The 21,184-nt window shown below is 36.2% G+C and overlaps 1 protein-coding gene and 1 long non-coding RNA gene across 2 annotated transcripts; both read right to left on the bottom strand.

The window, feature by feature from the left end:
* Positions 1-806: 806 nt before the first annotated feature.
* Positions 807-5,109, bottom strand: LOC113675711 (uncharacterized). The gene is made up of 6 exons (XM_089203374.1): positions 4,818-5,109; positions 4,031-4,062; positions 3,496-3,568; positions 2,519-2,713; positions 2,117-2,302; positions 807-1,479 (listed from the first exon to the last, which is right to left on the bottom strand). Exons 1-6 carry the CDS (start codon positions 4,840-4,842, stop codon positions 1,466-1,468), a joined length of 525 nt encoding a protein of 174 aa, XP_089059500.1. The 5' UTR covers positions 4,843-5,109; the 3' UTR covers positions 807-1,465.
* Positions 5,110-15,064: 9,955 nt separating this feature from the next.
* LOC113675728 (uncharacterized) lies at positions 15,065-19,619 on the bottom strand. The gene is made up of 3 exons (XR_003446637.2): positions 19,434-19,619; positions 18,750-18,827; positions 15,065-15,472 (listed from the first exon to the last, which is right to left on the bottom strand). It is a non-coding gene; the product is annotated as an uncharacterized LOC113675728 (long non-coding RNA).
* Positions 19,620-21,184: the final 1,565 nt, after the last annotated feature.

Below are 21,184 nucleotides of genomic sequence, written 5' to 3'. Positions count from 1 at the left end.
TCCAATACAGTTGTGATAGCAGGACATGTAACCCTTTAACTATCAAGCTTTTATATCAACTTAAATGGCATGGGGGTGAGAAATGATATCTCAGTCAGAGAGATCAGGTTCTGCTAAAAAATTGGAATATTGGATTAGATAAAGTGAATACTCATTTTGAAATGCTAACATTTTTTTTTTGAGAAAATTATGCAAGGGTATCTCACAAGTCCGTGTCAGCAAATCTTACACAGATTGGAGACAAATTCAGTTGACAAGTTAATTTATGATTTATAGTGCCAAAATGACATGAAATAGAATTGAAATGAAGGGAAAGGTGAGAAATGTTCTTCGAATATTTCCATTCAAACAGGATGTTACATCACTTTGAGCCAGAACCTTATGAAATGTTACATTCAGTCTTGCTCTTTAATATTTGCCACAAAGAATGAATGTTATAGCCATGTTCTTTCCAAAGTGCTTTCTATTTTTTTAACATCACAACCTTTTGCATACCCCAATTTATACACAACAAGTTACTCATGATAGTTTGCTCACCACAAACCAAGTCACTACCATAATAAACTACTCCTCTGGTAAACAGTGGGCAGGTTAACCTGTAGACCTTCAAGTGTCTGGCATCTAATTTCTCCTTACAGTATCACCCTTGTGTCAAATGTAAAGTTTATGAGAATAAATGAAATGATCACCAATTTAAGAAGCTCCTTATTCTCAAAAACCGTTCTTGTCAGTATCATAGGAAATGTAAGGAGAACAGTATGGAAAATATGAATGCTCAAGGTGGGGAAGGAAAGGGTCAAGTGCAGTCAAATCTTTGGCTTTTTTATTCTCTTGCATAAGAGGATTCAAATAGATTCACACAAATATAAAATAGCAGTGTTTAAATTTATGCAGCATAAAAAGGATAAAAAGTCAATAAAAAACATATCTACAACATCCTCATAACTGAGTTGATGATGGGTCTACTGTGGCCAATTTACATCGTCAACTTTATTGATAAAACTGATCATTTTGTGATACCTGGCTCTGACGCTAAAAACTTATCCCTTCACACATTCTATGTTGCCTAGTTTTCAACTAGAAGAATGACAAAGGTATGGGCAATCTTTTTGCATTTAACTATTTCTTATAGGATAACTAAATTTAGGGTTTTCTTTTAAAAAGCAAATTAGCCTTGCTTGGGTTTCTTAGGATTTTCCAACATCCTTATAATAACTGAGTTGATAATGGGTCTACAATGGCCAATTGACATCATCAACTTTGTTGATAAAACTGATCATTTTGTGATACCTGGCACTGACACTTAAAACTAACCCCTTTACACATTCTATGTCGCCTAGTTTTCAACTAAAAGAATGACATAAAAGTATGGGAAATCTTTTCGCATTTAGTTATGCTTATAAGATGACTAAATTTAATGTTTTCTTTCAAAAACAAATAAGTCTTGTTTGGGTTTCTTGGGACTTCAGCCTTGCTGCCCTGCCAGTAACAGAAATGAATAAGAAATAATGAGTGTTAGTAGTCAGCTTGGGTAAAAGTAATTTCAAAGATTCCACTCTTCCCTGAAATGAAACTCGCTAAATAATCAGGAGATTTTATTGGTCTGTTATGACTCCAACTGATAGATAAACTTTATTTACATTCAGCTATAAGGATGGTATCCAAAGGGGCCCTAATGTTGAAAACTAACAAATACTGTTGAAGAAGAAAAGGTTGTATATAAAAATAAACTACAAAAATATTCATAAAATCATATGTGGTGGAAGAAAAGATTAAAATACTTGCAAGTGGCCTTATAGGTAGAAAATTTAAAAGAGAAGTTATAAAAACAAGCAATTTTTAATTCAATTTTTAAAAATCTACAAGGACTCAGCTTGCTCCACCTGCTGTGAAATAGCACATTTTCTGCTTAGATGTTTCTTAAGTCTGGGATAAGTAGGCATTGCATTCTGACACTGCATAGACAGCAAAAACAACACTAGTTCACATTTCATAACTGCCATTAAAGACAAACTCTCTTAAGTCCTCTCCCCTTGTCCATTGCTTGTTTTCCATATTAACACATAACTTTTTCAGCAGTCTAGTTGTCTCTAAACTAGTTAGAATCTTCCCTTACCAAACTGTTCTATAGCCAATTCTGACAGCAGCCACAGGACACTTGTCAGCCAAAACTTCTGTTTACGTTCAAAAAGAAAGATTATGTCACTTTCAGGGTCACTTCTGTAGCTGAAGGTTGATTTCCCTTCATGTTCATCCACTTTTGTTATTAAAAGTTGTTCATTTTCAGGAACCAAATGAATACCTGCCAAACAAAAGAGACACAGATCTCCATAAGATAATTCATCTGCAAGTTATGTAACAACAAAAAAACCCAACAACTGGAAAATATGATAGTTGAAAGAACCATTTCATCGTCAAGAGAGTAACCTTTTTGGAGGATGTAATGCACAGTACTACTCAACCTCACTAATTTTCCACTTCATTGTGTCAAACAGAAGATCAACCTAATTTTACTCACCATGGGTATCCTTTTCCAAAAGGTAACAAATGATACACCGGACAGTTTTCATGATAACCTGAGGTGAGTTCATAAACATTTGTAGGACACCACGCATCTGTCTAACATCATCTTGGATCCCTGGATAAACATAGGACAATTCCCACCCCTGTGTCCCCCTCACTTTCAGATGTAATTTATGTGGAAGTTGGTCAGCTATTGAAGAAAACAAAGTGCAGTCAAGTCTACAAACTCCAAAATGTGCTGAAAATGTGATCTATTGGCTACAAAACTTAGCCTGCAAGGGCTAAAAAAAAAGTCTTGCCTGGCAACAAATGGAATGCAGTACTCACTTCACTAAAGCAATTTCAAATACAAATTCTGTTCCACTTAAGTCTAACTGTAGGTTGACAAAAAAATTAAGTAACCACCAATTCACACCAAAGCTTAAGCGTATCTTAAAGCTGCATGTTTTGTTAAAAACAGTTTAAAATTAGCTAATTTGGTTTCATCAAATTAAACATCAATGAGCTGATGATGTAAATTGGCCATGGTAAAGAGTTTCTAAGCTGATGTTTCAAGGGTTAGCCCCTCTTTGGAGTGAATGATGAGCTGCTCAAGCCAATGTTTGTCAACTTCAAATTCTACACAGTGAAAATACAAGTTAGTGACTCAGTACTTCAATGAACCATATTGGAAATTCAATTGTTCAGTTCTCTGTTTCTGATGTTCATTCAGTTGAACACAGTTGAACTGAACATGTTTTGCTGGTGTGAAAAGGGTATTAGACTTGAAATAATTCTGCACTTTGAACGATTCCTGAAAAAATCCTCTTGCCAGTTGGGCAAATGAGGGTCAGAATCTGCCAGCCTGACCTAAGAATCCACTAGCCCCTGGCTTACTGTACCCAACCAATAAGGTTTGTAACAATGTTAACTAAATACGAAAACCAGTACATTCAAATCAAAACAGGTTATAATCAACTGAAATGCAATTACCAGGTTCATTATCAACCTCCATTCTTTCTTCCCCATCAATACCATATCTGGCCTCAAGTGTTAGTTCCCACTCCTGTTGGTGGAATACAGATAAAATTGTGATTACCTGTAATAGGCCTCCTTCAATCTACACCAAAGCTGGTATAAACTCAGCAAAAGGAACTCATATTCTGTGATTCACTTTGTCACAAAATGCTTGAATTGTATATAACATTATCATCATCGAGGTTACTGGCTCTGCATAATGTTTCTGAAGCTTCTTAACAATGAATTATGTAAGTTTTAAAGATGATGGGCCAAAATACAATTTTGTATCATGATGAACACTTTTGACAATTCTACTTTCTCATCAAGAAAATTGGAAGATAGATAAATGCAGTTATGTCTTAACAAAGAATTGTAGAACTTTGCTGAGTGATGTGTTTGCAGGTGGAGGAATAATGAGAAACAGTTTATTCTTTCAAATTCCCAGACTGATAACCAAGTTATGTTTACCATCTTTTTATTTATTCCAATATCTATCTACAAAACTTACCTTACAACTGTACTGCAAGCTGATACTTGATTCTGAAAAAGAACAGTTTACAAGTAAAAATTGAATCAACAAGGAACCTGATTTTCTGCTTTACTATCAAGAGTGACTAAAAGAGATCAGAGAAGGAAGATGAATATTTACATGTATTGATTTAGGAATATTCTTTGTTCTGGCAAAAAAACTCTCGGAGTTCAAATTAAAGAAACGTTCGACAGTCAATACAGCCTAGTAGCTAAAGTTATACAATTTAAGCTGTGCATTTAACATTAACCAAGCTTTAGATGTGGGATATAAAGCATGTTGAGGGTCATTTGGCACTTCGTGATAACATCAGATAGTATGGGAGGGCTAAATTCATTTGATTCGTAAAATTTATCGAATGCGTAGGGCTGCCGGTCATTTCGCCATTGCATGACTGACTCGATGACTGTTTGGAGAGAGTACTGGGCTTTTCAGTTATTTTCGCACTCGCAACACCAAGTGATACATGAAATTGCAGTCAGGCGACCCTAAAAACTGGATTGGCGGAATGATGCGATGGTAAAATTACCTTAAATCCTAAAAGACGGAACTACGGAAATTCAACCCAAATCCTAAAGTGCTTGACTTGTTTTGAAGCACGTTTTTGTTTAGCAAAGGACCGCGAAGAAATGTTTCAAGTTTTCTGAGGTTCCTTCCCGTTCGATCCTTTGTTTTGCCACGTCCTTGTTACCCAGCCGTGGTCTACTTAGGGACCCTAATGGGCTTAAATGCCCGACAGTCAGAAATTTTCAAAGAATTCAAATACCTTTCTTTAACACGGATGAAGCCATTCTGCACTTGCGTTAAACTCTTGCATGGAGGAAGAACGGGGAATCGAGAACTGAGCAAATGTCCCATCATTCTTGTTATTTTAATAGTTCTCGCAAGGTCAGGGAATAGCAAAGAGATGATCATTTTAGACGCAACTGCGTTTATATAACCCTTAGGGTGTTTTCGCCCTTCCGATTGGTTTTCACCTGTTTTCACCTCTTCTGATTGGCTTTTACTATTATCACGCGACACGGAAGGGAGGCAATTGGTTCAATGGCTTCGACAATGGCTTCCTGTTAACTCCTACGCATGCTTAAAGTAGAGCACACGGTCCTGCAAGCCAGTGGATTAACTTTAATTTGTGTACGTGAACCTAAAAATCATCGTAGCTATATAGAAACCTTGTAGATAGAAATAAGAGAGATGGTTATAGCGAATTTTTTTTCCAGAAGGAAAGAAATAAGGAAATACCTAGAAGTGAAAGATGAAGGGATAAGTGATGACCTTTTACGCAGTTTTTACGTTGTTTTCAGGTTCCTGTGCGGGATAAATCGATTGCAAGGTGGTTAGTTTAGTGAATCGAAGATGATGGACTTAAGGGCCCCGAGGAAAATGATAATGACAAAGAGTAAGTGAGGCAATGGTAAACTGTAGAAGCGATTGGTCTAGATTCCAGAGACGGCCTCCTGCCTCTATTCCTTATGTAACAGCAGATGATTGAACAATTGACTGCTCTTGAGCTGGAATAACTACAAACAAAGAAAACAGCAATGTTTTGGAACTATGAGTGTGTTTTTTTTTTGTTTTTCTTATTTTATGATTTTTTTAACCCTTTAAATCCCAGAAGTGATTAACAAGTAACTTCTCCCAATAATATCTAAACATTATCCAGGGAACAGGTCACGAGAATATTCATACTTATCAGGTCAAAGTTGTTATCTTGATCTGACACCAAATTCTCTTAACTTATATACAAGGAAATGTGTAAACGCTAGAGGGGAGAATTGGCAATCAGTTCTTGAGAGGTAAAGGGTTAACAAAAATGCCCATGTTGTCGCCCCCAATGATATACAACATAACTTAGACAACTTCTCTTACTTTTCCTTGATCTACTTAACAGTGGAAACATGCCAAACAAGTTTCTTTTGATTCTGCTCTCATATTTTCCTGTTTGACAAATTGTCTTTTGACCCTTTGAAATGTGCTTTGTTTTTAATTTTAAGTGAGGATAAAGTTGTTTAACAACTATTGCACTATTCACTCTGTTCCAAAATAGCTTAAGGAAGCAAAAATGAAAATTATTACTTGATGTGTAATATTTTGAAACATTTTAAGACTACTACTTGACCCAGAGTTAACTGAAAACACATGCATATGAATTAAATATCCACATCCCTCCTAAAGATCAAGAGAAACAGTAAGGCAATGATTTAATTTGAACCTTGAAAACATCACAAGCTTTTAGTTTACTCTTGCTTCTTTCTTTTGCATTTTTTAGTTTGCTAAATAACAAACAAAAAATAATAATAATAATATGGCAAGTTCACATTTTGCAATTTTTAAGCTTGTGATATTTCAAGGTTTAAATTATATAATTGCTTCTCCAAAAAGAGAGATAAAGTAAAATGGTTTTTTTTTCAGTCTGCAACAACTTCTAAAAAATTGCTTGTAGTTACTAGAATTATACTCACCTTGTGATTGGAGTGTGCAATACCAAGGATGATAGTTATGAGATTTTGGACAAGGTTCAGCTCTCAGCATTGAATATTCATGACATAACCATATATCACATACACTGGAGGTACTTGACTTCCATCTTCTTGTACAACAGTACACTCACAGTGGCCTTGAAATCAAGCAAGTCAAGAGGTGAACTTTTCATTTTTTCAGTAAGCTGCTCCAACTGAAATCATCAAGGGAAGACTTGGTACTTTTCCTGGTTACATGTGAGAGATAATGGTCAGCAGTTCCAGGTTTCTGTACACATAGGCTTCTAGACTGTTCATCAATCTGATATTTGGCACATTCTTTGATGCTACAAGTAGGTAGCGTCATAATAGGTTTTGCTATTGAGGCTGGAAAGTTTGTCTGCTGTGCAACCCTTGTTTAATTCAGTATTTGCATGTTCTGTCAACTAAATATAAAACAGAATGTTACTCTCTTAATATTGGTAAATATTTTCATTTTAATTTTTTTGCATGCATTGACAGGCAGTTTACAAGTGAAAACTTCCACACCAAAAAAGAACAACAACAATAAGAACCATAAAAAAATTTAAATTTATCGTTATTAATGTCCTATTTCCGGCCCGATCGATCCCTTCCGTACATCTTACTCCCTGTGTGGAGGCTATGGTTTTCCTGTCAACCAATCAAAAAATTGAATTGATCCATTCTCCTAGAGTTCATAATTTGGCAACCATACCGCTGACAAGGAGCCAAAATGACCCTGGGCTCAAGATTGACGAGTGCCAATGAACGTTGTTTTGTAATCAACTGTTGTAGATTTCATTCCCCCGGGTTTGAGATCTCCTAGGGAATAATTTAAGGTTACTTCCCACCTTCAGAGGCCGAAAAAATCGGTTTTTTTTTTAAATGAATTAAGAGACATGTTACCTGAAGTGTACAAAAAAAAAATTCAAAAATCTAAAAAAAGCGTTCTACTTCCCCAGAAAATTAAAAACGTATTTTTAAATACAAATTTATTAATTAGGAAGGTGTCATAATTTGTTTACATCGCGTACTTGACAAAATTCTCATTCAATGCATGCCTTGACAATCACGTGCTTTCCTTCCAAAACTGGATGATAAAGTCCATGTTATTTCTAGACACTTTGAGATAGTTTGTTTTGCTGTGAACTCTCTAAGGACAGCATCAGACTTCTTAATTGAATTATCAGTGATACATTTCTGTCGTTTTGAAACCTGGAAATGAGAGCTTCCCCCGGTCACTTGTACAAGTTGCCGGTTTTCTCCGACGGAGTTAAAAATGCGTAAGAATAAACGTCGTGATCTACAACACACGTGTCTACATCGTGTGACAAACGAAAACTTAGCTTTTATTGCTTAAGAATAAATTTCAAGTTAGGATGATACTGGACATTTACACGATTTTTTGCTGATGTTGCAATTCTTTAAAAATCTTTGTGTTTATTTCCTAACATCCATTTCGATTTCTATCTTATTTAAGCTGGATTACTACACTACAAATAAGAGGGAACTGCCTTTGTGACCAATAAATACCTCTATTTGTCCGCTGCGTAGGTGGCTGCGTCAGTATTGGTGCACCACTGGCGCAGGTCGGCAGCTTTTGTCCAGATAAGCGGAGTGGTCTTTATCCAGCTGGACTTGGACGAGCGCGTGTGAGTTTCGCGGTCCTGTGAACTCGGGTGACCACGGTGCACTTTAGGGGCGGGTTTTGTCGTTGCTTTTAGCTATCAATTATTTTCCATGGTTAATGGTAATCAGTGAAGCACAGCAATACTTGTTCTCTTTAGAATTTCTTGTTCAGGTCTCGCCTTTCTTTTATGCTCCACTAGATTCTTTATCTGTACCTCTACTGTTTAACGAAATTAATATGACAGCAGTTTTAAAACTTTGTGAACAGAGCAACAGCCAAAATCCACAACATGTTAACTCACTGTCGCTGCTGTTGTTATTGTTGTTGTTGTTTTTTTTTTGCGGTAAACAGGTTGACATGCTCCTGCAGGAGAGTTACAGTGTGAAACCTCATATCCTGGCTTCGCATGATCTGACATTAGCTATTTTGTGTTCTTAAAGGTAGGAATATAGCCAACTCTTTGTAATTCTTACACAGATGTGGCTTGAAACAAACCCAACTTTGGAACAGGAGCCAGTTTTAATTTCAAATTTGATAGGCAAGAGGATGAAGACGCGCGGGGCGAGACACCGGAAGCTGGAGGTTTTTTTTCCCATTCGCGCTCCTCTAGCTGCGCAAGCCTCGTCTCTTGCGCTTTCCTCTGCTCACCTGAAAAACTAAAAAAAAAAAAAGAAAAAAAAAAGGCGCCTGTTTCACTGAGTGAATGGATTTTTCTTACGCTACGGGTTAGGGTGGCACACCACTCTTTCAAAAGTTTACAGAGAACTTCGAAAAAATTTTCAAATAGGAAAGATGGTAAATTTGAGCTCGTCTTGTCTCTGTCTCATTCTGTTCACAAATATGACGCTTATCGTAATTGTCTGATTGTATGCGAGCCACATATGCATGAACCTCATGATAACTCATCGTCGAGTCTCTGTGGCTCAGTGGTAAAGCAGTTTAGCGTCAAATCCGAAGGTTTGACGTTCGATTCCTCGTGGGGACAACTTCTTTGTCCCATGTTCGAGACGAGGCGAATGAACCTCTTTCTCCTCAAGCTTTCATTTTTTTTATTTATTTATTTTGAATCAGTCTTAACTCTTAGGCCTATTGCAGCTCGATGCGCGATGCGGCTGATCACAAAATTAACAAGAATCGAAGTAATTTATTTACCAAGACAATTTCGAAATGAGTCCTGAAAGATATTCTTTATTCATTACTGGGATCTACTGCTTTTAATAATGTTGTCTTTTGAATAACTCTTTTCAAGTGTCGAGTAATTTCCTGGTCACGAAGTAGTTGCTAAAACTTGTTCAGTAGCTGCGGATTTGTTCCTTTTGCCACATGTCGATCAGCCACTCACAATAACTTGATTCTTGATCAGCTGGCTGAGCGTGCAAACAGAACTCAGCGCCAAATCTGTGACGTAGCGTCTGATTATTGGCTGCATTTGTTCATCCATATTCATTAGAGGTTGTAAAATTTAAATTAAACCATGCTGTCTGTCGAAGAGTGAAGACGTGCCGTCCGTTGTGCTAAACATAACGTTGTATTCTGCAAGGGAGAAGACACTGGACCTGTAAAAAAAGCAACGAAAACACTATTATGTCAGTACAACAGAAGGTGAGCATTGCCTTTGAGAAATATCGCTTTGAGCTCGTTTACAGATAAACGAGTCGTGCTGTCGCAATAGTATTCAACGACGTAGTTCGAATCGGTTACTCGATCTAAGCAGTTCTTCAACTCAAAATTCGACTGAATCAGGGAGTTGGCTACAAGAAAAGCAGCGCCAATGATTGTATGACATTTCAAGTGAAACACTAAAACAGGAATTTTTTCTTGCTAAAGCTATTAGGGACTTCATTTGAATGCAGCCCTGTGGAGGAGTGAGGACTCTTCTCAGTGGCCTTTGCTGCATTGTAAATAACGTTTTTATTTGATACTTCCCTTTTATCTACAATTGTGCCAAGGAGCGAAAAAACTGAAAGTAATTTTAATTTTTAGTTCTTGTCCTCTCGGAAAGGTTAGCATTCCTTAATTAAATTCATATTTTCTACTTTCAGAAAGAGCAATGTTGTCAGAAGAATGCCTAAAGAACAAAGATTCTGTTCAAGAGAAGGCGCTGGAATCACTGAATTTTTATTGGATACGACAAAGATAAGAACTTTAAAATTATTTAGTAATACTAGCAAAAATGGTGGCCTTTCAAACGTCTAATCATTGTACGAAGTCTTTATTCTTTCACCAATTGTGTTGGAATGGATAAAACTGATTACATGGTAAGTGAATACCTTTTAATTAACCACCATTTTTGGTATCGTTTGTTGTGTTACGGATTGTTATGCAGACCCTGGGCGATCATTTAATTTACTTGAAGTACCAAAAATAATTCAGTGTAATTTTTCTTAGATAATCTCGTTGCATCGAATTAAAGACAGAAAGAGTAGGAAACTGATGCATTCGTGGCTAAAGAATGCTGATGCTAACATTCTCAATTTCGAAGCTCTGATCGCTCAGTTTTTTGGGGTTTGTTTAACAGTTAGTATCACAGTTATAACCTAGTTATGTCGCACAAAGGTGTAGGTGGCACTCCAACAAAATACTTTGGCCGGATAAAGACCAAAAGGAATTCAAAATTGAAATCTTTTGAAGAGTCCGATTTATTTTGCGCATTTTCTTTACGTCGAAAATCACATTGCTAAACACCATCGACTTACGCTGACTTCAAAGACTGACTGTAAAAAAACTAGTTTACTGACAAGAGGAGGCTCCTCACAACAGATGACACCAAATATATATCGGCACATTACAAACGACTCAAACAAACAAACTAACAAAAAAACACAATCATAAAACGAACCAAACTGAAAAAAAATTTAACCTAAGCGACTGATCAAAACTGGCTTATCAACGTCAATGGACAAACGCCATGATCAATCAGTTTCACAAACCAAAGTTATAACGTTCGAATGATAAACAACTGCTCTGACTCAACTTTAATGACATCTTCTCAGGCCAGTCCCTAGTTTCGACAACAAACCTTTTTAGGACTACTTTCACCCGGACGATCGCCCTTCACGATTGACAACTGAATGACACCAAGACAAAAAACACATTGATTCAATGGAAAATTAATTATCGGCATGGATGAACTGCAGTCAAAAGAGGAATTTATTTTTTTTTCATACACGAAGCAAGAATTTAGTGGAGTGCCATCTTTGATTTTAATCGTTGCCTTGTGCCGTCAACTGAGTTCGGCTTCTCTTTGGAAGTACTATATATTCTAAAACTCTTATGCCTGGTTACGAGCTTGTTTGAGAAACCAAGTTACCGCTATATGAACCAGTTTAAACTGACTCCTTTTTACGACGAAAAAAATACACTTTTTTCATAATTCGAGAAGAGTTTATTTGATAGAAATTAAGATAGTGGATTGTTTCGCTAATAGTTAAAAAATAGTTACAGAATGAACGAAAGTTAACATAAAATATGAGCCAATATTTTGACCAGTAAACGATAGATGGGACTTTTGGCGAAGATTTGAAATTATAAAAAGATCAATTGTGTAACTTGCTCGTCACAATTTTAAATCTTGTTAGAACACATTTATTTTTCCAAACAAACGTGGGATTCAAACCAAATTAGAAATTTTGACAGTTTAGGGACCGGTCATTATTTATTGCCTGGGGGGGGTCGGAGTATTTAGGGGAGGATCACATGGTTTTTTGAAGACCTTTAGGGGGGATCAGCCGTAATTGACAAGCATAATGGGGGGGATCATACCAAAAAAAAATGAATTTTAGGTCGCGCCGGGACCCCGGGTGATTGCATTTGTAAATACTTTGGTAGGATTTGCCGCTGGGACTCTAAACCCCCAACCATATATTCAAGACCACGTTCAGTTGTATTTTGTATTATATAAACTCTATTCTAGCCCAGACACAAAACCCAAACCCTTTTACAGACCCTCCATTTTGTAAAAAAGAATCACTATCGTAGTTTAACATACACGTTTTTATTCAGGCACGATCTAAATTAGAAAGGTAATCAAGATTTTGAGAATGGAATACTTACAATTGCTCAAAATTGTTTCATAACATTTCAGTTTGTTTTATAGAGAATCGTAATCTAAAATCATAAACTTTCATTATTTTAACACGCGGCCGAATGAAAACAACAAATAAAAAAGTGTCTATTTTGGTGAGGCTGTATCTTGTTCCGCTTCCGTGTCAGAATCTTCGGCAGCCTTCTCCACTGGCTCTTGCACAGTCTCCTCGTCAGATTCATCTGAATCCTCGCCCGAACTTGACCCTTTTTCAGCACCATTACTGCTATTCTCTTCGTTCATTCTGGCCACTACCACTTTCAAATTGCGTGCCAGCTCTGTTTCAAACACACCTCTTTCCAAAAGCCATAGCAGAGGATCCAGGTGGAGACGCTTGACAAATCTCGCAGTGAATCCTGCATTAATACTTGAGACACATTTGTAAGTATTCTTTTCGAGTGAATCGAAAACCTCTTTAGCTACCTCTTTTGAGGTAAGTTTTTCTAGGAGAATTGCTGCTCGCTGATGCAACCTTTTCTCCTTGATTTTTTTCACTTTTCTCTTGTTTTCTTTTTTTCTTCGGGATTGGCCGTTGTTCCCCATGGGAGATGGGAACTTTCTCTTCAAGCTCATGAGGGTGGTCGTCAGCGCATTGGAGGCTTTCTGCAGCTCTTGGTGTATGGCCTTCACTCGCTCTTGAGCTTCCTGGAAATATTTGAGCTCATCACTTGCAAACGACCTTAAGGTATGCTCTTCTGTATTAAAGGTTCTTTCATCTGTTGTCGATAAATGAGAGCAAATCGGATGCTGAATTAAAGGCCTCATTGACAGTGGTCAAGGAGGACTCACACTTCGCGACATCACCACTGCCCTTACATCCATCCACGCCTGACATGAACTTCGTGATGTTTTGGCACACTCCCCAATTCTCGTTTCTAAGCAAGTTGTTTTCTTTATCGGAAAGGGCTTTTATCTTTGTGTTTAACTGCCAACGCATTTGCTGTTGCTCGAGGAGATACTGTTTGAAACCGGCTTGTTTACTCACGAATGAAGATTCATAAATCTGCGGTACAACACTATTGTAGAATTTCAGCCTTTCTGTGTGTGGGTTGGGAAGAAGATATTTTTCCCACGGCTTCTTTTCTGGTGCTGAGTCGTTCCTCAGGACTTGTAGAAAAGGGGGGGGGATCATGAAACTTTCCACTACCGATAAGGGGGGATCTCTAAAAAACTAGATACTCTACGGGGGGGATCAGGTAAATGCTCCGATGTGACAACAAAAATACTCCGACCCCCCCCAGGCGATAAATAATGACCGGTCCCTTATCAATTCAAAACAGTTTTCATGTTTTATTGTCGAATTCTTTCCGCTGACGAATTTCGTGGACATTTTTTAAAAGACATGAAAAAAACAGTTTTTCTTGTTTTAGAATTGAAAAAATTTTCAGAAAGCGCGTTGATTTAACGAAACAAAAGCACGAACCAATGTGCAAATTAAATATTATGAAATGAAATAAGTTTATTGTGTCCTGGCTTTGAAAAGCGTGTGCTTTTGATTCCTATACCACGATGGTTGTCATTTTGCTGGTTTATATAAAATTGTTCCTTTAATATGAAATCAATTGTTGTGACTCTTTGGATCAGGCATTTGGTTTTAAAATATATCGTAGTTAGTTTATTGACTCCTTATTGTTAGCGGGTATGAAGATCTTTTGCGCAGCCACTCGGTGTAACACAGGAATACAGAAAGAAACTATGAGCAAAAGTTTGCGATTTTGATCTTCAAATTCAGTTTTTAATGTAGCAGAAATTGAACGCGTTTGACCACTAAATCTATTGAAACAATCCGCTGCAAGAATTAATCGTTTCTAACTTGGAGCCTAATTGTGAAATATCTTGCTCCTTGGAGGGTAAAACCGAATTCAAGTAGTTGCTCCAACAGTTTGTATTATTTCATTTCTTAATTTGGCTCTCGAATCTTTTTTAAGAAACTTGGAACCTAATTGTTTCAAGTCTCAGCTTTTGAAGGTTCGAATCAAATTGAAAGGGTTCGTTCCAACTTCTTGAATCTAAAATAGACTTGGACCGTAATTATGAAGAGTGCCTGCTATTTTTTTTCTCAAAAGGAGAAGAATTAACTTAAGAAATTTGGACCTTCGTTGTAACATGTCTTAGCTCTTGTGGCTAAAGTCAAATTCAAATAGTTTGCTTCAATAATTCAGTTTGTTTTTCATCAAATTTAGTCAAAAATAAAAATTTTTCAACGTGGAAATCTAGCTCCGTGTCTTGAATAAAATGCTTTCTGTGTCCTGTGTTACATTTGAAACTGACGGTCTTAAAGATCTTTTGTTCCTTAAAAGGCATCATGGCAAGCTTTAGGCTTACACAAAAATTGATTGGATTTTGAAAGAAACAGAATTTAAAACGAGATCACAATTTTGAAGATGAATTTCATATTTCTGATTGGACGCTGTATAGTTTGCCATGATGCTCTTTCGTTAGAGACTGCAACACATCATCTCGTGCAAAGAATTGAAGAAGTTAGAGATAGACCTATCGAGTCAGAATTTCTTTTTAAAGAAACGAAACGGAATTGTTCAAAATGTTTTTTTCTTCTAAGAGAGGATAAACTGGCGTCTACTTTTCAATTATTTTGCACGAAATGCTGTGTAAATATTTTTGGCGCAAACTTTTAAAGGAAGCCTCATTAAAATTATTGCCCAAAATGTTACCAGGGGAAACTCTGTGCAAAAAGGTCCGAATTTTCCCGCCAAAAGTCTTAGTATATGGAAGAAAGTTTTTCCCTGATACCGTTTATCATAATTTAATCGAAAATTAGTTAATTAACTTGTGATTAATAAGAATTTAAGACAAGACTGTTTGATTACGAAACTTTTATTTTATTGAGACAATAAAAGATGGAAAAAAACCAAACAGTGTACTTTATTGATTATAGCTAATTCAGGAAGACAAGTAAACAAATATTTTTTATTACCATTTTAGACTAAATTTGAAAAATATTACTTGAATAAAACCAAAAAAAAAAAATTTGGCGCATGCGTATTTTGGGCGCCGTATTTTTTTAAAGTTTTTTGGCGGGAAAATTTTTCATCCCAAACAGCCCTTTACAAAAATCTCGAAATAGCAGTTTTTTGGGGGCATTTTGAATCTTAACTTGGACTCGAAATTTTGTTGTAAGGAATACGCTACATCTGTTTTGTTTATTTGAATAAGAGTCTTTCTTGTTTTAATCGTGCTTGAAGCATCAGGAATATTCACCAGTCAGTCTGCAAAAAAATGAAAAAACCCCATAAATTAGCAAATGCTCTGGAATTTAAACCTTGTTTTCTCAAGTAGAGTGTTGGTTTGTCGCAATAACACGTATTCATTACGAGTAAAATTCATTATTAAAATCTTGAAATACAATGTGACTATACGAATGAATTTGAACGTAACTTGGATTTAACGATAAATTTAAATAGATCACTGATAAATATTCTATCAAATTTGAGGAATTCTGTTGCAACTGTTGTCGTCGAAATTCCTTCAAGTTAGATTTTAGCTTTTCGCTAGCTTGTTTTCAGGTATTAAATGATTTCATTTTGAACCGAAAGCAACAACAAACAGTTAATCTATGCCCGCCAGCGATTCCTCAGAGATCACGAAGGACTTCTCGCATAATAATCGCATAAATTTAGATTCTGCTTGCTTAAATAGACTTAAATATATATCTGATCATTCGCAGAGTGCTTGTCCAAATGAAACATAATGTTCCCTTGTTTCCTGGCAAATTACTCCTTTGTCAAGGAACAACAAACAGTTAATCTATGCTCGCCAGCAATTCCCCAAAGATCTCGTAGGAATTCTCATACAATAGTCGCCTAAATTTAGATTCTGCTCGCTTAAATATACTTAACTTATATGAAACATAGTGTTCCCTTTTTCAAATTTTCGACAAGAAAGCAAAAAAAGTGACAGAATCAGAATATTGTTGCAAGGTCCTGTTTGCACCCAATCCTTTAGAATCATGAATAGTTTTAAAAAATTAAAATCCTAGTGCGTGAGAATTCACGAGAGTCGGTGAATATGCAAATAACAATGGCAATAAAAAATAAAAATGACCAAGCGGCGTTTTTTAATGAAAAGCTACAAATTACTCATTTGACAATATTTGAAATTAAGCTAGATTTTTCTTTCATGAATTCCTTCTCGGTGAACATCTTTGAATTAATCAAAAAATTGATTTCTTTGGTGTCCTACCATTGTTAAGCCAGGAAATTTGATGTTGAGTCACCGAGATTTGGATTAAGTTGACAGAAAATACTTCACAGTTTCTGTGCTTTGGTGAATAAGTACAATCAACAAAGCAAACGGGATTCAAACTTGCTTTTAACGCAATAAGTTGATGATAAATCTTAGTGGCAATTCAATTAAGAAACAAACAACAATTCATGGAACCTACTTTCCAATTTGGTTTTAGCCCTAAGAGTTCATACATTCTCAACAATTAGTCTGTAAGATCGTTATTGAGATCAAGGCCAAAAAAATATTTATATCAGTTCTTGATGAACTCATAATCGATTTAAGAAACAAAAATCAATCGTGGAGCATACAACTGTGACTAGTTTTAGCCTTTAGAACTTAATAGAAAGTCTCCACAATTAGACTGGAAGATCTTCAGTTGAATCACACCAAAGAGTGTTTCCACATAATTTGATGACAGACTCAGGAAGAAATTTGACATAACAATATGTTTTTGGGATTTTAAACTAACTTCATAACAGTTTAAAATAAAAAGGTTCATTTTTGTATGAAACTGAAAGACCATTAAAAAAATCAGAGATCTCAAAAAGAATTCTGAATAAAAAATTTAAGAGATGATAACTGTAGGAACATAATGATTTTTTTTTCGCTTCAAGGATGAGACATTCAACAATTGAGCTCATGGTCCTTATTATAGAAGGAGGTAATAGCATAGGAAACTATCAGACCTTAAACTAATCGGAAATTCTATAACTTTGTTCACGAAATATAGAAACCTGAGCACATTGAATTGTGTTCTGCCTCAAGAGAAGAGACATTCCGTCCTCATTCAGGCCTTGACGGAAATTTGTCATCAAATGAAAGCCTCTTTAAATATCTTACGACCATCATCTTGGCTTTTACGTTAGCACAGCAACAGAATGCCTTGTAAAAAGAAATTCCATGGCCCAGTAGTACAGTAATAACCCGCTTATAAGAACCTGGGTTTTAAGAACCTGTTAGGCTAAAATTCTCATTTTAAGCCCCCTCTACATAAGAACCTATTTAGCCTAAAATTTTAAGTTAGGTTCTTATCAGTGGGGTTGCTGTAAAAGTGTCTTGGCAGAAACTAATAACTAACTGATTAAACTGTTATGTTTTGTTAAGAACATATAGTTTTACTGTATCTGCACTGAACTGCCTATAGGCATTGCTCTACATGGTACATTATAAATGATTTATTATGAGATGATACTGTATTTGCAATATATATACAATATATTCCGATGAAATACATATGCAAATTTAAGAACCTATTTAAGAACCTGTTTAGGCTAAATTTCCTTTAAGTACCATTTATATAAGAACCTATTTAGGCTAAATTGAAAAATTCAGGTTCTTATACGCGGGTTATTACTGTATTTGTTGTAAGAGCTCAGCTAATGAATAAGCTGGATAACTCCTTTTCCTTCTTTTTTAGTTTGCTCTCGAATAAAGATTGGCTTGCTATAGTAAAGCATTCCAAAAAAAATTGAAATCTTCTAATCGTGCCCTAAGGCAGTATTGCGCTTATTTGGAGGTTCTGACGAAAGTCAGTATTATATTTGTGTAAAACCAGGCTAGATTTCCATGGTCATTTTGATGCGGGAAGGAATTCAAATGCAAAATACAAATGCTAAGTCTTGGATGACGCCCTAAGCAGATACGAAATATGCCAGGTCAGAGAATTATACCAGATAGTGTTGCTTGTGTTATTTTTGTTTTCTTGTAACGCTTTCAGGCTATTTCGTCGAGTTTCAGCTAAGCTCTCATCCCATTACTGCCTGTACAGTTTTAAGTTATTTGCTGTGTTATTTAAGGAGTTACAGAGCGGAGCCTAAACTCCCCTACAAACCTCTATAATATTATCCTCTCTAGGAGAGCTTGGGCCCCCTGTAATCTTAGAACAAGGGGATGATTTGATAGGCTTAACCATTGCTATGGTAACTTAGTAAATCAGAAAGAAAGTCATAACATGCGCAATAATGACAGGGTATTAATTTGACACTTTGAAACGGATGAAAAGTATTTACTTTATGGTATATTCATACATCAAAAGAACACTGCTGAAAAACAATTGAAGGCCACCTCAATCAGAAAGACATTCAGGAAATCAGACAATAAAGAAATTGATTCATTTTCTTAGTTTGCCGTTTCTCTTTATTATTGACTGAATTGGTTTCGAGCTTGAAACATTCTTTAAATCCAAGTTAAGTCGTTCAAAACAGTCGAATAAGCCTGGATAACTAATTTATTATAAAAAAACAATTCCAATGACCTAACCTTGTTGATAGTTGTCAGGTATTTATTTCCTTCCAGGACTTTCTTTGATTTTGAGGTTTTCTCATTTTCTTCATGATGCTGTTCTATGGAGAAAAATAGAGATAATTATATTGTAAATACGTACATATCCTCGAGTGTTTTTCATACTAAATAACGAAGGCAAACGTCTGCCGGAATAGAAAAACTCATTTAGAACCACATATTTTCCGCTGAAAAATTCAATGTTTTTTTGGTCATATCGGAAAAAGGCGTTAGGAAATTTCAATGTAATAACTTACTAAGCATTGAAAAACAAAATGTGCAATTGTTTTGCAATGACTTAGCTCACTTTGACTTGTGACCTTTTACCTTGGAACGAAATGGGTATTTGACAAGATTAAGGTCAACACTCTTTAATCATAAAAGCTACTTGCAAAATGTGTACAGGAATGAAAAAGAAAAATAAGCGATACACGCTCATGATAATTCCGAGTCAAAGTACAAATTTCTCGCGTCGTCACAAAAGCCATGTTCAAAGAAGAACTGTCATGGCGGCTGCCGCTGAGAATTTGTCATTTACTGTGCTATGTACATCACGCCCTTCCTTCTCATATTTGACTCAATAAAAATTGATTTACAAGGGCCGTAAAGAGAAAGATGAACACTGTATTACTATTCGAATATATCTTTTCAGAGGTTATTTACCTTGAGAAAATTCGTGGTAAAGTGAAAAGCATGACATTGCATCTGAACCACTTGATTCATTATACAGAAACACTCGCCGAACATGACAGAACGTACAATACCAAGGTAACAGGGTCGTTATGGCGTATTTCTTGGCTCCATAGAAGCAAAAAAAGACACTTACATTTCTTGTAGTACGTAAGCTTTTTCCACGTGCAAGACTGAGCGCAAATATGAATATTAATTTTTGAAACTATTTGTAATTCAAATGAGTTTTCCGACCTCAGAGGGTGGGTTCAAAAGAGTCGACACCGAGTTCTTCGTTCTGATCCGTTCAATTATAAAACGAAGTAGGATAAGTCGCTATGGAGAGATTTTCAAATTAAGCAAAGAAGTACCAACAATAGAGAGCCGCAAATAGTGTTGTTACTTGCACTAAAATCGTTTTGCTTGAACAGCATTTTTTAGTCCTTATAGAAGCATATAACCTTGGTAAAATGCTTCTGGTAGTCAGAACTTCGCTATATATTGATGTTTTTCTTTTTCATGGGCATTTTGAATCAACAAGGTGCTGTTTTTCAATAGACATCAGTGTCGAAAAACACGTTGCAACTAAAGGATCTGTTTTATTCGGCCACTTTCCGCCGGAATGAAGGCACTTTAGTACATGATTGTGATATATGTACGAACATAAATGCAACATCATTAGGCCTCTCCAGTTGGTCAAAAAAAAGATGAAAATAAGGTATTACATTCTTCCTTCGTTTTAATGAAATTGTGAATAATAAATTTCTGTTTTCACCATAAGTTAGAGAGGACTGCTTTTGTGACAAATAAATTCCTCCACAAGCCATTGTAATAGATGGCTGCGTTAGTATGGGTGCACCACTGGCGCAGCTCGGTAGCACTTGGCCAAAAGGAGGAATAACCTGTCCTGGAAGAGGACCGGCGCGCATGTTTTTCGCGGCCCTGTGAAGTTGGGTGATCACGGTGTACTCTCGGGGTGGGTACGTGCTGTCGTTAATTTTAGCCATCACTTCTTTTACCCTGTTAGACGGTATTATCCCTATCCTCTCACTATCACTGACGAAATTATGAATGACAGCAGCGAAAACGAAGTACAGGAATGAAGAAATGTCAAATGGTTTCCTTGTTTATTTTTTAGCTTAACGAGTGTTCTCCCAACCTCCCAAGTGTTTACATCAGGCTATGTAAACACGGAAACCATTTTACATTTCTTTTATAAAATAACTAATGAAAGAGGAACGAAAACCGTGTTTACACACACTCATGTAAAATGGTTTTATGGCCAATCAGAGCGCGCGTACTATTTGAATTATTTTACAATAGTCATTATTCTACCTCTCTTTCGCACCACTGGATTCTTTATCTGTATGTGCGGCTAATGGAGTTTAACGGAATGATTAAAACAACAGTTTTAAAATTCTGTGAACAGAAAAACGTCCTACAAAATAAACGGAATGGATGAAATATTGACAAAATCTCACTGCTGTTTTCCAGCAAGAAGCAATGTCATTCCTCTGATCCTGGTTTTACATTAACTATTCCAACACAGTTATGGCTTGGAAAGTCCACTTTGTCTGATTTCAAAGGTGAGGACATTTTCCAAAAGTGCAAACAATTCTTTTTGCTCTTTAATTTGGGTTACTGCAAAATGCCCCACAAAAGTCCACCCCGTACTTCTCTCCGCAAGGCCTGTCAATTTGTGGTTGACACCTCCTACTTAAAAGGGCGATTATCTGTAACACGTG

Source organism: Pocillopora damicornis, chromosome 4 (assembly GCF_964200805.1).
Source record: "Pocillopora damicornis chromosome 4, jaPocDami1.2, whole genome shotgun sequence".
Classification (NCBI taxonomy): domain Eukaryota; kingdom Metazoa; phylum Cnidaria; class Anthozoa; order Scleractinia; family Pocilloporidae; genus Pocillopora; species Pocillopora damicornis.
This window is presented reverse-complemented; position numbering and strand designations above follow the sequence as displayed.